Source organism: Botrytis porri (assembly GCF_014898465.1).
Source record: "Botrytis porri strain MUCL 3234 chromosome Unknown BPOR_002, whole genome shotgun sequence".
NCBI classification, from domain to species: domain Eukaryota; kingdom Fungi; phylum Ascomycota; class Leotiomycetes; order Helotiales; family Sclerotiniaceae; genus Botrytis; species Botrytis porri.
In genome coordinates this window covers 1,720,497-1,737,163 of record NW_024066076.1, presented here as the reverse complement: position 1 = coordinate 1,737,163, position 16,667 = coordinate 1,720,497, and the positions used below count along the sequence as shown (strand labels likewise).

At 41.6% G+C, this 16,667-nt stretch overlaps 3 protein-coding genes across 3 annotated transcripts; 1 reads left to right on the top strand and 2 right to left on the bottom strand.

Annotated features, from left to right (window-relative positions):
- Positions 1 to 4,320: 4,320 nt before the first annotated feature.
- Positions 4,321 to 4,937, bottom strand: EAF01_001535 (uncharacterized protein; the record flags this gene model as incomplete). Its single annotated transcript, XM_038909785.1, has 2 exons — positions 4,321 to 4,502; positions 4,814 to 4,937. 2 exons carry the CDS (start codon positions 4,935 to 4,937, stop codon positions 4,321 to 4,323), a joined length of 306 nt encoding a protein of 101 aa, XP_038774597.1.
- Positions 4,938 to 6,497: 1,560 nt separating this feature from the next.
- On the top strand, positions 6,498 to 6,976 carry EAF01_001534 (uncharacterized protein; the record flags this gene model as incomplete). Its single annotated transcript, XM_038909784.1, has 2 exons — positions 6,498 to 6,556; positions 6,820 to 6,976. The coding sequence occupies 2 exons, from the start codon at positions 6,498 to 6,500 to the stop codon at positions 6,974 to 6,976; spliced, it is 216 nt and encodes a 71-aa protein (XP_038774596.1).
- Positions 6,977 to 9,333: 2,357 nt separating this feature from the next.
- EAF01_001533 (uncharacterized protein) lies at positions 9,334 to 9,516 on the bottom strand (the record flags this gene model as incomplete). The annotated part of the gene is made up of 1 exon (XM_038909783.1): positions 9,334 to 9,516. One exon carries the CDS (start codon positions 9,514 to 9,516, stop codon positions 9,334 to 9,336), a length of 183 nt encoding a protein of 60 aa, XP_038774595.1.
- Positions 9,517 to 16,667: the final 7,151 nt, after the last annotated feature.

Here is a 16,667-nt window from a genome sequence, read left to right as displayed (position 1 = left end):
ATGACGCGAGATGAAAAATTAGGAATGAGCCTAGTGGTAGTGTATCTTGATTCTTGGTTTTTTCTTCCTTTTCTTTTTCTATTTTGCATGATGGAACTAGTATCTATCTACTTTTCAAAAGCCAGGTCTACATCTCCAGAAAAACGCATATGGTGTAAGAGGCGGAATTGAGTTTTCCTTTCACAAGGACATTAGAATTTGGCGCTCTCACGCATGATGTTCTAGTGGAAAAGTGGGGGGTGTTGATGTGAAGAGGTGGGTTTGTTTGGGGATCAGGGTTGAGACTAGTGTCTTGACTTCTGTCACTTGGAATTTGAGTTTACATTTTAGCTTTTGGCTTCCTTCAGCTTTATTTCTAGCTTTATTTCTCGCTCTAGCTTAACATCTGGGATCTGGGGGTTTCTTCATGCAGGAATATTGGAGTTTGTCTAGTCTGGTATGTCGATATACGATTTTCGATTTTCCCAAAGGTATCCGTGTGCGCGGAGATGATTAAATGAAATTTAGCTTGGTTTAGTGGGAAGTAGGAAGATGGATGAATGAGAGGGAAGGGAACGGCGGTTAGTGCACGTGTAATTGATTGATTTGATTAATTAATTAATTGATTATTGGCGGGAGCGGGAGTCTGAGAGTTTTTGAGACGGGAGCCTGAGCGGAGTTTACGGTGTAGGGTTCGGTGTCTTTGAGAGTTGGTTGCTAAGATGAAAAGTGATCTGCTAGTGGGAAGGGAAGCATTTGATGTTGAGGTATTGTGCTAATTTTATTTCTATACTTTGGTGTTCTAAATTCCCCTTGTGGGATATGGGATATGGGATTTGCATTTCAAAATTTGCCCATGATTCATGGTATGATCTTGATCATTTTCATCGATCACTAATATAAAGTTATATTTACAAGGATGCATCTATCCGATCGCAAAGTCTAACGCGGATAGAGGTGCAGAATTCGGATCCCCGAGTCCGGATTACCAGAGCGGGTTTGGCGACGGGGTTTTGACAATCGGGGTTGGCAGCTGAGTGATGGGATTGGGTTAGTGGGTGTGAATTTTTTGGCGCTTTGGGTTTGTTTGGTGCTTGATTGGGAGATTGAGAGGAATGGATGTGTGGATGGATGAGGCCTTAGATTTCTTGATCTGGATTTGGATGTTGATTTCCCGGATTGTTCGGCTTTGTAGGGTGGTGTGCTTGATTTGATGGTTTGAGGGTTTGATCGAGGGACTTGGTCACGGATAAATCGCAGAGTCATAGTGAGACATAATTCAGAGGGTGGATACATTCATAACCTGTTTACGTGTGCGCTTTTACTATTTGGAATACGCACATACTCGATACGATATCAGTAGCATCACGAGATTATAACACTGACTAAAAGCGGAAAGTTGATACTTGCCACTTTCAACCGGTCTGAAATCTGAAAATCAAAATTCCGGGCGTGGACTATGAGCATACGCATACATGCACGATAATGCATATTGAAATATATGAGATTTCTTAGATTTCTTCTAGGGTTCGGGAATATTATTGGATGATTTTTGGAGGAGATGTAGGAGATTGGTGGTTAGGGCTGAGGGCTTTTTCTTAGTTTCTATCTTGATGTGAATGTGTGGATGAAGGAAACGGGAATTGGATGGATTGGTGAGTTGGTGAGTTTTCGAGAAGAACTAGATGGGTCTGTGATGTTGGGTTTTTAATCTCTCATCTTTAGTGTAATGTGAGAAAGTTGGTTGGTTGGTTGGTTGAGGAGGGTTGGGATGGGGTTTACGGTTTACGGTTTGAGAGGCGTGTGGTGTGGATATGAGAGGCTGTGATGGGGGTGAGATTTAGATTTAGATTTGGGTTGGGGGGTTATAGAGGTAGTATTATGGTGAAGTGATGTGATGGGTAGTGGGTAGTGTGGTAATCTAGATGTGTTTGGTTTTTACGTGTGATGTCTTGGACACCTGCCTACTTAGTTGGTGCATTCAAGAAATTGTGTGCACGGAACGGGAAGATAGGAGATGAGATCCAGAGGAAATATTAGAATAGAATTAATAGACGGCATATGTCGTATTGGTAGGCGAAAACAGCATGTGAGTAATATACATTCCGAACGATTTGCATAGAGATGTCGAGTCCGAAGCGAATGATGAGTTGATCGGCAAGAGGAGGGAGAAATGGCGAGGAGCTGGAATTGGGTGGTGAGTAACTAGTATGCAAGCTTAGGGATGGGAGGAGGGAAGAATTGAATGAAGGAAAGTAAGGAAGCGAGAGAAGGTGAATTACGACGATGTGTTGATTATAGATATGTATATCTACATTACATACAGACTTGAATTCTTCACATCCGGTCTACATCTGTATACGATATTTCCGTATCCGATATGTATTATCTGTGTAGGTGTGTGTATCGTAATGAAATATCTCCCCGTCTCCGCCTCTGTCTTTCTTGTGCAAGCATTAAGTATGATTACGAGGCCTTGCTATGCTATGCTGTGATATAAAATAGTATGTGTGTGTGTGTGCGAAACGAACACGAAAAGTTCTAGATTCAGTATCGAAAACAAAGACAAAAGACTTTGGGTGTATGCTGATCATAGCATATGATGCAGTATTAATCTTCAGTATAGTCTATGCAATGCACCGGAGAATTCTACCATGGCTTTGAATTATCGATTTCTAAACTACCCATCCATTCATCCATCTATCTATCCCGTATAGGATATTGATAAGAAATAGCATTCAAACCACCGCTAAATATCCAACCTCAATTTTAAATCCCGAACCCTCTTCCTCCTCTAAGAACCCCCAGACCCCTCACATACCTCCCACAACTTCAATATCCAAAGTCCATCATCCACCTCGTCTCACACTCACTCACACACCACCCACATGCCGTTTCATCAAAACGGTCGAGATGCATACGCGAAATCGCGCTGGTGCAACATCGGGATACACGGATGCGCCGCCAGGCATACCGCGAGCGAGGTGTGAGATTGATTCTGGGGTGAAGAAGTGTGAAGAATTGGGGGCAGATTCGTTGGAGATACGAGGGGTGCTTTGGAGGTTAGTGAGATATGTTGATTTTGGGGTGTTGATTGATTGATTGACAACTTGCTATTTTGGTTCCGGATGAGACATGGGTGTTGGATTGTTGATGTTGCCTATTTACAGAGTACTATGGAGTGAGAGACTAGGTTAAACGTCACGATTTTGTGGCGCGATTTTAGAGTTTTTGCTAGGGGGGAGGGAGGGAAAGAGAGAATCATGATGATGATGATGATGGGATGGGGTGGGATGGGATGGAATAATGAAATGGATATTATTAAAGTTATATCTTCAATAACCATTTATTACCCAAAGCGGTATATCAATAAACGGGATATGGAAAGCACTATTCCATGATAGCAACATTCCCTACTCCCTACCTAGACAATAAACCCCATCTAAAACCTACGCATCACATCCCCATTCCACCTCTGCTCCTCATAACTTCGGGGAATTCCCTTCCTCAACCTACTTTCCCATCCAATAAACTTTACGCATTGATACTTTCTTCTTCCCATCCAACTGGTCATGTTTTACTTTCATATCATGAATGGTGTGTTAGTCAGTGATGGATTATTAAACTTGAGAGAGAGGGTTGGAGTGAGAAGTGCCATGCTGATACGCTGGTGACTCGTGGAGGGCGTGCAGATGGTTTGTGTGGTGATCCCGTGGCCATGTGGTACGGTGATAGGGATGCTGTTCTTGGTTTTTGGTTATTGGGTGTAGCGTGCCAAGATGTGCGGGTGGAGGGTGGTTGGTGGTGAGTGATTGAGTGAGTGAGTGAGTGAGTGAGCAAGTTAGTGAGTGATGGTTTCGGGGTTTAGTTGAAGATTCTTGATATAGGGATGGGAAAGGTGTTATTGATTAGTTTATACTTAGCTTGTTTTTCTACATTGTATGTGCACTTATTGCATCGATTGCATTGATAAGGGTACTACTAGGTAGGGACTTCTACTGATTCTTAGAAAGGTTAGACGAATCTATATTCTCGAGCTTCAACTCCGATCACCCAAATGTTCTATTCTTCATGTAACATACACATCATCCATTACATCTTCTCTGCCCTGTCACCAACATCTTAGTATTCTCAACTATTTGGCATTGGTAAGAATAACAAAACATCCCTACCTCACAAATTCCACCCATACAATGCGGGGTTGTGGCGTGGACACGGGTAGATACATTCCAGCCCTCCACTTTCCTGTATCACCCAGCTCCTCATTTCCACAGCTACATTAACCTACAATTTCACGCATGTATCAATTAGCGTTCTAAAGCTTATACAGAGTATACTTAATTACAGTGACAACGCAGCAGCATAAGGTAATTTCCAGCTCACCACTAGTTTCTCATCGTACAAGGTCCCCTCCCAAATCCCACTCTCTTCTGGTGGTCGAAACCGACACTGCTCATCGGCGTCGGAACTCGAGACCGAATTAGCGAAGGCGATCCCCCATTCCTGTTGCTCGCATCCCCATACTAATGTATATTTAATGTAACTCACTTCATCATTCGAAACAAAGTACTGGTACACAATACAGTAAGCACTTGTATGCAAATGAATCATGGAAGCTAATGGAATTACTGTACAGGACAGGAGTAATTGGGATCACCAGGGAGCAGGATAAACAGGACACCGACAAAACAGTCTCGTACAACGCGAGATCTCTACCTAGTCAAGTGCGCCATGCAGATGTCAATCTGAATGAATGTTAACGCGAACGAATTCATTACAGTCTGCTTGTGAGCAAATTCCGTTAGCAAGATAATTAGATTGGCCGTATGCAAACTATTCACCAAAAGGGTGAATCCTGCATTTCTCCCCCGTAAAAAAATGCCATGCCATGCCTCCAAGACCTCAACCACCATTCCCAACTGCGATGCAACGACGACTCCTGCATAAATCCTCAGCATGTCGAAAACAACCCGAAAGCACACATACACGGCCTACGGGCCCAGCAGATCCCGTGCACTTTACCCATCCTTTCATCCTATCCATTCATCCCAAGCTTTGCGTAGCACCAGTCACAGAAGTCGAGAGCTGAACCCGATCCCATGGAACCGAATATGAATGCATGGCAACGGGTCGAAGCTGACGAACGAAACTTCTGTGAGATGATTTCTCAGCTGCACGGGCCGAGTGGGATATTGGTCGGTCCGGATTGGGGTGTCAGATTCGGGTTGGAGGGTGTGGAGGAAGGATTTTTACTGAGGTGGTGACATTTGGATAGGGATGAAAGGGGAGGATGTTGTGGAGGGTAGGATTGGGGTTTCTAACGGTGTGCTTATGGACCAGAGGACATGGGTATGTTAGAGAAGGAGAGAATGAGGATAATCAAATGATATTGATGATTTTCGATAACCCCCTTATTCTCCTATACATTCATACCCTTTCAATCATCACTACGTAGCATTTCTCTTTCATGATCCATCTCTGTGCCTTGTTCTCGAATAAGCTGAAAATCAATGAGCGTTAATAAGCATGAATATCCATGAATATCCATGAAATATCCATTTATATCCTTCCATCTAGCCCGTCGAACAATTTCCCGAACTTTTCCCATTCTATTTTCTTCAATCGATCAGTAATCACTGCCTGTGGTCTATCAATTCCCACTAGCCAATTCCTATCTCTCTTCCCGTGACCATCCCCATTCTTTCCTTATCAGCCATCATCTCCCTGCCAAAAGCCAATGGTTACACAGAAAGTCACATTATCGCTTCTCCACCTACCTCCTTTCCTCCATTTCGCACCGATAGTGGACACGCACCAATCAATCGAGATTACAGTTCCCCTTGTTTCAGCTGGTTAGTTCTCTATCGAACGTTCGAGACGAAATTAGGGATGAGCAAGGTGTATAATTTGAATGAAATTTACGATGTTACATTACTAAATTATCACATTAAGAATATATATAGCATGTAATATGTGTGATACAAGTATGAATTTTATGTAAGTGTAGATTCTTTTGAAAATCTTTAAAAACTTTTAAATCTCTACTTGATATTTAAATATATAATCACTTTAATTATGATTATATATTATAATGAGTTGATGATTATTATACTTTATATAATTACGATTCGCTTATCCCTAGACGAAATGTCACGGAAGTATACGTACGTACTTGCTTGTTATCTTCCCGGCTGCCCAAGCACCATACCACCCTTTCTACATTAGGGTTTTTATATCCGGATTCTCGTAACCTAAACCTACCTTGGGTATCGCACGATACATCCAGCGTGTTGAAGAATGGGGGAATGATTGAGTATCGCATCATCATCACTCTGCATCCACATCCCAACTGTAATATATCATTGGATCTATCGTATCTATCCCTTCCATGCTACCCACTGATAGCCATCCAGAGTTCTGTGTAGTGCCAAAAGCTAGAGCCAGCCGTTTGTTTCTGGTCTTCATCAAATGATGACTCCCGTCAAGGACCAGGCCCCATCCATCATTCCACTTACAGAATGCGAGCATTGGCATCCGTGCTGCGGAAGGTCTGTGCGAAACATTGGAATCTAACGCAGTAAGTGATATGTCATCACGTATCATCTCATACCATATCCAGAAACCCAACACATATATCTTCAATAATGCTGTAATCAATTTCTTGGGAACACGGAGCCGTAAGCTTACCTTCTCTGATAATTTCCCAATCGACCCAAGAATGCGAAAATCCATGCGCATTCCATCCCCAAAGTTTGGTTCAGTGCTTACCGTGGGGCGGCTTATGCTGACGGTCTGTCAGCATTTGTCCTGTAAATACTGTACTAGTAAGGTTTTTGATAGACGGAGGCATCTCCGTGACGTTCTTGATGATGATGATGATGATAAATCTCCGCCAAGAAAAGTTGGAGTATCCGAGGCGCGAGATGATCGGGTACCACGATGCGATAAATTACTACATCCGATATATAACTCCGTCTGCGAGCGATCCCAGCCCTGAAGCACCCCGGGTGTCCCTTTTGTAAACATGGATTGGGAGGTTTCCAGACCGGGCATGAGTACATCTGAGCGCCAAACTTGCGGCGGTAGGTTGTGTCACGTTGAATTAAACGCTGCATGGTGACATCTTTCTTGACATGATGGGAGGGATCTTGATGTTCATCTTGACGTAAAGAACATCGGACAAGATGCTGGTGCGGAAAACCCTGTATGCGAAGACACTCAGGGGGGATTTGATAGGAGCCAGGGCTCTACGGGACCATGTCTTGGGAATGCATAATCTCTAACTTTCTAAGCATACTCATTTTACGGACAGTATCAGATCACAATACATACCAACGCCCCTAAAACCCTCCGTAGTACGTACCTGCAGAAAGTCCGCTCTTTCATCCAAGTCTCACAGTGGTACACTATCTTAATCCAAGTACCGACTAATATTGAGTTTCCATCCTCAAACTTTATTTCTGGATTCTGGAAATCATTGAAATCTCCGGTCATCCGAGAGAGGTCTATGCGATAGGAGATGGGAATGGGGATTTGTATTTGCGGATGTGAATGTGGAAGTTCGATGGGAGTCGAGCGCTGGGGTTTAGTATTTTGAGTTTGATGTTTGATGAATGGGCTGAGAGAATATGGAGTAGGATGTTGATTTTTGAGTTTGGAGTCCGGAGTGATGATTTCGCAGGGGTTAGGTGCAGGGGAGTCGGGAAGGGAATACACTGTGTTACAGAGCGAGGTGTTTTAGGACTAAAGGGAGAATAGATAAGGAGACGGAAGATATATTAATGTATTATGTGAAATATGATGATAGATATAGATATCACATTTTATAATCATTCTAATATACATATTTGAAATACGTTTCATAACTAGAAGCTAATTAGTCGGGAAAAAGTACGAATGTCTTATATATAGAACTAATGCTTTTATATCTATTAAAAGATCTAATAAATGAATAACTGAGAGCTAGTAATTTATAAAATATAATCTAAGAAGACAAAATATTAAATAGATTAAGAGCCATTTTAAAAAAAATTATTATTAGAAAATGATTATTTACTCTAGAAATAAATTAATTAAAAGATTAAGTTAAAGTTTTAAAGCTTCTAAAGCTATGAAAGCTATGAAAGCTATTAAAGAATGAAAGAAATATTTCTAATTAATTCTAAGACTCGAGATATATAAGAAAAGAGATAAAAAAAAAAGCTTAGATTGATTATAAAGGAGCGATGCTCTCAGATCACGTGATATGAATCGCTATTCTATATTAGTTGTTATTAGATTTATTCAATGAATGTTTAGATCGAATTTACCTCGTATAAGCCAGTACACAGACCACCCTTTCAAAACATTTCTAATCTCTGAATAGCTTCAAATTTCCCATTGAAAAGAATCAATAATAAAAAGCTTTTCAAATTCTACTCCTAGAAAAGCTGCGCAGTACGAGTGTAGGCGTAAGTTCTAAGTAGCTTCAAAAATAACTACGGAGAGCGCTAGCGAGCCCGTTGTTATTTTTAGTCGCGAAGGGCCGAGAAAAAGCTCATTCATTATATAATCCTTAATTCATAATTCATAATTCATATTCCATATTCATATTCAAATATTTACAAAACAGTATACAATACAAACATACCTCATATCTACATCTCCATCTCCAACCATCAACAAATTCCCTCATCATTTCTCGAATCCAGATCCGATGACCAGCTAACCTTCAGCCTATTCTTCGGGTACCTACCTACCTACCTACCTATAGTACATCACAACTCTCCAAATTCAAACCCTAAAAAAAACCCACACGTTATCCAAACTTACAACATCTGCCAATCCCCATCATCGATCCTTCAATCACCCACGCTAACTTTATTCCAACTTAACTTTGACCTTTTGGTCCTTGCACAACCTATCTTCTTCTTCTTTAGTATACACTACATACCCTATCCGCCGCACGCACGCACACATGTAAATCACAAGACCCCTTCCCAACCGTTGACAACCGTCTCAACCGTCAACTTACACCTTTTAAACTTTGCTTTCGCTCTCACTCTCACTCTCGCTCTTTTTCTGGGGTTCCGTGGTTCCGTGGTTGCGTGGCTGAGATCTCCGTTTGTGTGTTTGTTTGTTTGTTTGTTTGTAAGCGAGGGTAATGGTGATTATTACTATTTAGGGAGGTAGATAGGTGGCTTGTTCACTTGTTTGGGGAAAGGTGTTCGTGTGTGTGTATCTTAGGGGTTCGGTAGTGATGGAATAGAGTTTATTGGTTTATTTTATTGATTTATTGATTTACTGATTTTACTGATTTACTGATTTACTAGTTCGTGAGTTGGATATGAGATGAGTTGGGCTGGGGGCCAAAAGTTAAAAGTCAGAGTTTAAAGGTGAAGCTGGAAGTGAAAAGTTTAAAGATGATAGTTGGTTCATAGCTGATACTTGGTAGTTGAGAATGAACATATTGCTCAGCCTCCTGTCTTCTTGGTTTGTTTCGCGTCGGGCCGTCTTGTGGCTCAGCTTGACGGGGTATGCATGCGTATGTGTAGACATATTGAAATGAGTTTCTGGGGAGATGAGAGATGAGAGATGGTAGAAATATAATATTTATGAGATACGGAGGGAGTGGTGTGATTGGATATTGATATGTAGTAAGGAGGGAGATGGAGATGAGATAGAATGGAGATGGAGATGAATAGATGGATTTAGAGCTGGGCTGGGGGAGGAGAGCGGAGGATGGAGATTGCGTGGTTAGATTCTTGGAGTCTAGACTTCAAAGATTAGAATCTGGATGGGATGGGCGAGGAGGTGGAGATTGAGGCAGGAAGGGGGAGGAAGAGATGGGTTGGCGGAGAGGGATGGAATGGAGTATTGAGTGTTGAGTATTGACTATTGAGTGTTGGGAATCGCGCTCTGTATAGTGCCGTTACTTGGATTCATGGATTTACAGAGAGAGAGATCGATCCATTTCCGATAGACGAGCCTGAAACCATTCACGGTGAAGAACATCTCATCTAGCTCCCTCATACATCCAATAATGAACACATCAAAAACACAAGCAAGCCCAGACCTAGACCCATCCATCCCCCAAACTCGGCACTTGCACCTTCAAACCTTTTAACTCCCTAATCGAGACGAACATGTTCGTCCGGAAGTACCGGCCACAATAAACTTTGCGGTAGGTACCCTCTTTATCATTTTAACTTCAAAGACATACGTATATGCCATTATGATGTTCTTTGCCAAACATTCCATTCCATTCCATATCTTCGAGTTGCAAATCTTCTATCTTCTCAATCTTCTGTACCCAGCGCCGTGGGGGTAAATAATATGATATGATATGATATGATCAACGACACGGAGGATTCTGGAGGCGAAAGTTTAAATCTTAATCTTTGACTTTTAGATGTGATAGCGGTATACGGCGTGACGGAGTGGCATTGCTTAGCTTTTTGGATGGCTGCGGGTAAGGATTTGAGCTTGGGGCTTGAGGCTCGGTCTATTCGGAGTCTGTTTTCTCCGTGATGGAGGGATGGGATGGGATGGGTTTGCTTGTTCATGGTATGGGGAAGGGATCATGGCTGGAGGAAAGATGATCTGTTCTTTGGTGTGGGGTAGAGAAAGGAAGGGGATGAGAGATGGAATGATCAGGTATGAGGGAGGAGGGAGGTATGAGGGAGGATGAGATTTGAGTTTGGGTTTTGATGAGAGGTATTGTAATTTATAGGCTTGATGTTTGTTTTAGTGATTCTTGAATTTATTGTTATTTTTATATTTTTATGTTTTTGTATTCGAAAATTAAGTGTTTTAATTCTATAATATAAATAATAGAAAGAAGAATTAGGAAGTATTATAGTTACAGATATAGTTATAATTACTATAGAAAAGAAAGCATCGTGAATTACTAATAACTGAATGGTATGAGTTGAGTCAAGAATCTCTTCCGACGAGAGAATCACTGACTCTGATGATATGTTCTCGTAAAAAAAAACATTATGTCACATGATCAAGTGTCAAAGGTGGGATGTTACACAAAACGTTACACAAAGAACAAAGGTTACACAAACCCAATGACTCGCAAAAGAACAACTTGACAATTCGACATTAATCATACTCTCCTCTCCTCGGTAGTCATCATTGTACAACTAAAGCGCAACTACCAAGGATGGATCATTGAACCCGATGAACAGGGTGAGCTTTGATTTGCATCCCATTTGATCCATCCCCCATCCCATCTCTCATGAAATTATAACCGATTCCTTTCCCGCTGTCTCTTTCCGATCTCCAGAACCCAGATGTGGACGTTGATGTTGGTAGGCGGAAAGGCCTGATTGAAGATCGAGGGCCGCTCCGTGGTGTCCGTCCGTAGTAGACTGGTACTTGGTAGCTACATCTAGAATCTGCCTAGATGGAGACGGTCCGATGCGAAAGTGCTCGCTCAGACGATGTTTGTCGGAGCTAAAGGATCTAGGGAAGTCCTAGAGAGGAGAGAGCTTGGATCATAACCTCGGTACTTTATCATTTCGATTCCTAGGTACAAGTACTCATTCTTCGATTCCTACCTACTCCTATCCTACGTCTACCCGACTCATCTCCAGAGAAATGAAGGGGCGGATTGTGTAAGTAATCCCGTGTCAAGATAATCGTGCTCGTCCGGCTGTAGATAAGTATATACGGAAATACACAGAGTACATGATAGAATGTCTAGGATCGTCACGAACATGGAAGATGCCGAAATGTCCATGTCGTAGACTAGATGGGTTGATATGAACATGACTAGTTTGTTGATCGCCCTCTCCATAATAAAAAGCATCAACATTCGCGACAGCCACCTGAACAGGAACCTGTCATTTTGGTGCTACGACATATGGGGTAACGGCTATTGAAGAGGCTCGACTGGGATTAGTTATGTTCTTACCAGACTTTTCGATACAGAGTAGTTTTATGACATCTTCCGTGCGACATCTTCCGTGCCCCTAGATGGTTGGTTCACTGTATGGTGGGTGGGTGGTGAAAAGAAGGTCGAAGGGTCGAAAGAGGGGTCACTTGAGATCATTTACTTCATCGGTCTTGATTTGCCTACTTTGATACCTAGTACTCAAATGATTTATGGACATTCTTAACTTGAGAGTCTAATTCGTCAATCTGATCCGAATTCATTTACAAAGTGTACCACACGGTGTCTAAATCGAATCGTCATCTAGTGACATCTACACCATCCTTACCTCTATAAGCCTCAACATGAATCAAACGTTTGATTTCTCCTCCAACATGATTCAAACGTTGAACCTCAATCTCCTCTCTAAGTTGCCTCTCTAAGTTGAGTGCAGACCATAACGGGGGAGGGGCGGGCAAAGACCGAGAGATTTACATGTATGAACAGACGAGTGAGAAAAAAAATAGGAAAAGTATTTTCCCCCAATTTTGATAGCGAAAGGGCCGACGACGATCAATATTTCCACTTCTGCACGTGTTCCCAGTAGCGTATGTACTATGTATGTGTGTAAGTATGTTTGCGCAATGGATATGTATCTAGTTAAGTGTACTTTTATTTTATTTTGTCCGTCCGAGGATCCAAAAAAGGTCACGATGATGAGATGTCTTTGATGCCGACGATGTTGGTTGTGTGGATGAGGGATCAAGAGAGGCCAAATTGTTAGTAGGTTGGTAGGTTGATTAGAACTATACAAGATTGAATGCATGTACGCCTGATGTGAAGAGTTACACAAGGGTTGATTTATGGCGAAAAGAGGTGAGATTTAGCGAGAGGTTGGAGAGATTGATGGATATTGTTTTTGATGGAGTTTTGATAGATTATAATTAATCCAAGGGAAAAAAAAGATTGTTCTGTAAGGGGTCCTTTTTTTTTTTATAAATGTCCAATTAGTTGTCCAATCAGACGCTCAGTTGAATGTTTGGTTGGATGTTCATTTAGATATTATTTAGATATTCATTTACATGTTCACTGTCCCCCCCCTGATCCGTACAATTGACTTAGTGTAACATGAGTAACAGAGTATTTTTATGGAGGAATCTTCAGAATGGCTTACGAGTTATGGAATAGTGTCAAATACCTAGGAACTCATCCTGACCCAGATACCTTGGTAGACACCACAGAAACTACAGATGCTGCAGATGGATAGGTGAGAAGTTGTCAAGGATTTTCCTAGTTGCGATCCTCGTTAGATCAATAAACCTACGTTAGACCTACATTAGTATAAAGGCAGTTTGAACCTGGATTTTATTCAGTAGCTGGTGTGAAGAGTGTGAGCACGAGCACAGGTAAAGCATTAGAGAAAGCTTGGTGACTTTTCAACTTGTGTGACATTTCTCTGTAAGGTTAAGGCGGGGTTGGAACTTGGAACTTTTCGTTTTGGAATTCAAAAGAAATGTGACTTTAATAAGAATATTAAGAATAGATAGTGAGAAGCAGGTAGTTAAAATAGATGGTAGTGATATTAACAACAATATGGATATGACATATCATTCGGATTTCATGGTATCACATATTCATCACATTATTTATGTAGCGATGAGGGAGATAGAAGATACTTTACCTACTGTGGCACTGCCTTCATATCATTCCCTATTTAGATCTTGACTACACCTGCATCGTTTAATCATGATTTCCAGAATATCCCGTACAACCTCCATTCTATGGATGTCTAACGGAAGAAAACTTCCTACAACCCTGGGAGGGAAAAGAGTGGAAACCTTTCTTCCACAACTTCCAAGCCTCACTCTCTCACTCGCCTCACTCTCCCTCAAATTCCTCACTCCCTTGACCATGGAATGTGGAAACTTCATGACACTAGCTTTAACGATCGATCCCAAACTTCAAACTTCACAGATTTCTCGGTATTTCTCTTCCATCACACGGGAAAAATAGATTCAAATCAAAAGTCCCCCGAATTTCACCCTCACCCCAGAGAATCGAGGATCGCCCATTGAAAAGTTAAAATATCCCTGAGCTGAAACCCTCTTCTTGTGACGCTCCTGAGCTGAGCCTACCAACTACATTGTTCTCCTGAATGAACCGGAGAGCTGCCATCCCGTGAGAAGCCCAGAGAGCATGATATGTGATGTCTACCAAATGATCTAACTGGATTCTGTAAGTCTAATGAATTTTGGAGCTTTTCGATCTGTGATGCACGATTCAGGGACACATTGAATGTCACTAGTTTTCGCCCAGAGAATTCATCTGAATTGATGCATGGTTCTGGAATCACAGTGATCCTTTTTTGTTTGATACTCGTATGATACTTAGTAGACTAATTTACATTTTCTTCGATCTTTGGGTCTATCTGTTTTAAGTAATAGTTACATATCTCACTCCATCCTAGCTATACCATTGTTTATATATATATATATATATATCCACACGTATTCGTATCAAGAAGAGATATAACGTCATATTATATCATTCTCTGTCTTCTTTTTCGAAAGATCATTAGACATAGGCAGCTTTCCCCCTTCACATTACTTCCGTCTCGTTTATTATCCTTCCCCGTCTATCCCGAATCCCTTGCAAGACCGCAATACCACATCGTCCTGGACCACCCATCACGGACCATGCTATCTTAACAAAACAATCAAACGGGTCTCACATTGGCTTGACTTGTCATCGTCTGGAGAAATCGAAGTGGAAGGGAAACGAAGGAGTACTCTCGACCCAAACGAGCATCGCATGATTCGCATACCTGTCTCACCTTTGCAAATTCAACCAACCTACGTGCCGTACCCTATATACCTAAGCTTTGATTTCTGCATCACGGAACAAATTGCGACCCTGTCCTCTCAAGTGGTTCTCGCCTAGGCCTGTTCATCTATAACCCATCCATTATTACTTCGTACAGTAGTTCGACCTAGCCATCTGCAAGCAGGACGAAGATAACTGGAAGCAAGGCAGGCAAGCAAGCAAGCAAGCACGCTTCCTTTTCTCAACCTTGCACAAAGAGGTAGAAGAGATCGAATAAACAATGCATACCTACCAGCAGCCAACTTGACAAGTTACAGTTTGTTACCCGTTTCAAACTGCAAATCCCAATTCTGGGGGTGGTGGCACTTCTTTTCCGGATCTTGGTCTCTTCCTCCTTGACTGATTCGTTAATAAATACATAGTTTTTATCATTAAAACCCTATTTCTATAAGAACTATTATAAAAATCGATTTTTTGAAAAAAGAAAAAGAAATTCCATAAGATTTGTATATTTATGTATTTATATATTATAAATCATACATTGAATTTTTTTTAGACACGTATATTAATAAATAAAAAAGGTTATCATTATATATAAATGAGGTAGCCTATATAATGACATGACTCACATGCTCATGAACCATGTTACATTTTATCTATCTTTTCTGATCTCTGTGTTCACTCCTCTAGTATATACATATAGACAGACAGACATACATATACATGTAAACACACACTCGTACATGTACAACAACAAACGAAACATCTTTTCCATCTATTTCCCCAACTTTTTTTGCATTGTGTTACGTTACTACGTTATACCATAAAGAGGGGAAGAAAAGGTTTCCAGGTTTATATATCCATCATATAATTTCTGCCAGTTTACTTTTCTTTTTTTCTCCCATACAATACTCAGTCAGCATCGTCCGTTCACGACGACTGGAGTCCTTTTGAGGGATCGAAAGCGAAAACGCTTACCAAGAGGATAATATTGTCATTAACTATATCAATCACTACATATCCCTTTTATATACCTACCTACATACATACCTACATACATACTTACATACTACCTACATACATACACATATACATACGGGAGTATACAGGTATCCGTCCACACGGAAATCTCTCCTCTCATACCAAGACTCCACTCAGTTACCTTTGGGTTATTTGGAACGAAACGGAATTGAATCTCAATTCGAAGATTATACAAGTAAGGGCCCCTTGTTCAGATTTCCATTTGTGCACGTCCATCTCCCGTATCTTCACACCCACATCCAGATCCATACCTATCCATATCCATACCCATATCCATCCTGTCCACATCCACATCCGCATCCTCATCCTCATCCACACCCACACCCACACCCACACTCACACTCACACTCACACTCACACTCACACCCACACCCACTACCCCTTCACCATCTTAACATCCTGACATCAACATCCCTCCTCTCGTTGCTATTTACCCTTTACCCTTTATCCTCATCTACCCTTTCTCCCCTACCCTCCCCCCCCCCTACCCTCCTCCCCTGCCCTCCCCTACCCTCCTCTCACATCCTTCCTCCTTCCCTTCCTCTTCCCACACCCCCTTCACCCAATCATCGTCCGCAAGTGTTCCACCTTCCCTTCATAATCATCTTAGTTTATTTGGTCGCAATTCAAAATAACCCCCGTCGCTCATTATTAATTATCCTTGATAATAGACCCGCTAAATCGAATCTTTACTCTTTACCTCGAAACTCGAACATTATTCCTATTTAATCGGCAGAGAAGAGAGTGGATGGACGTTTGGTGCATTGGCGTTGCCAGTAATATACTATCGTGAACCTCCTCGCTCTTTCTAATACTCGATAATATTTTTGATTTCCCATCCAAAGTCAAAGCTTCTCTTATACCTTACCTTGCCTTGCCTTGCCTTGCCTTGCCTTCCCTTCATCATCACCACGACAGCCATCACGACCACGGCCAACATCCTCATTCACCTCGCTCATCCATA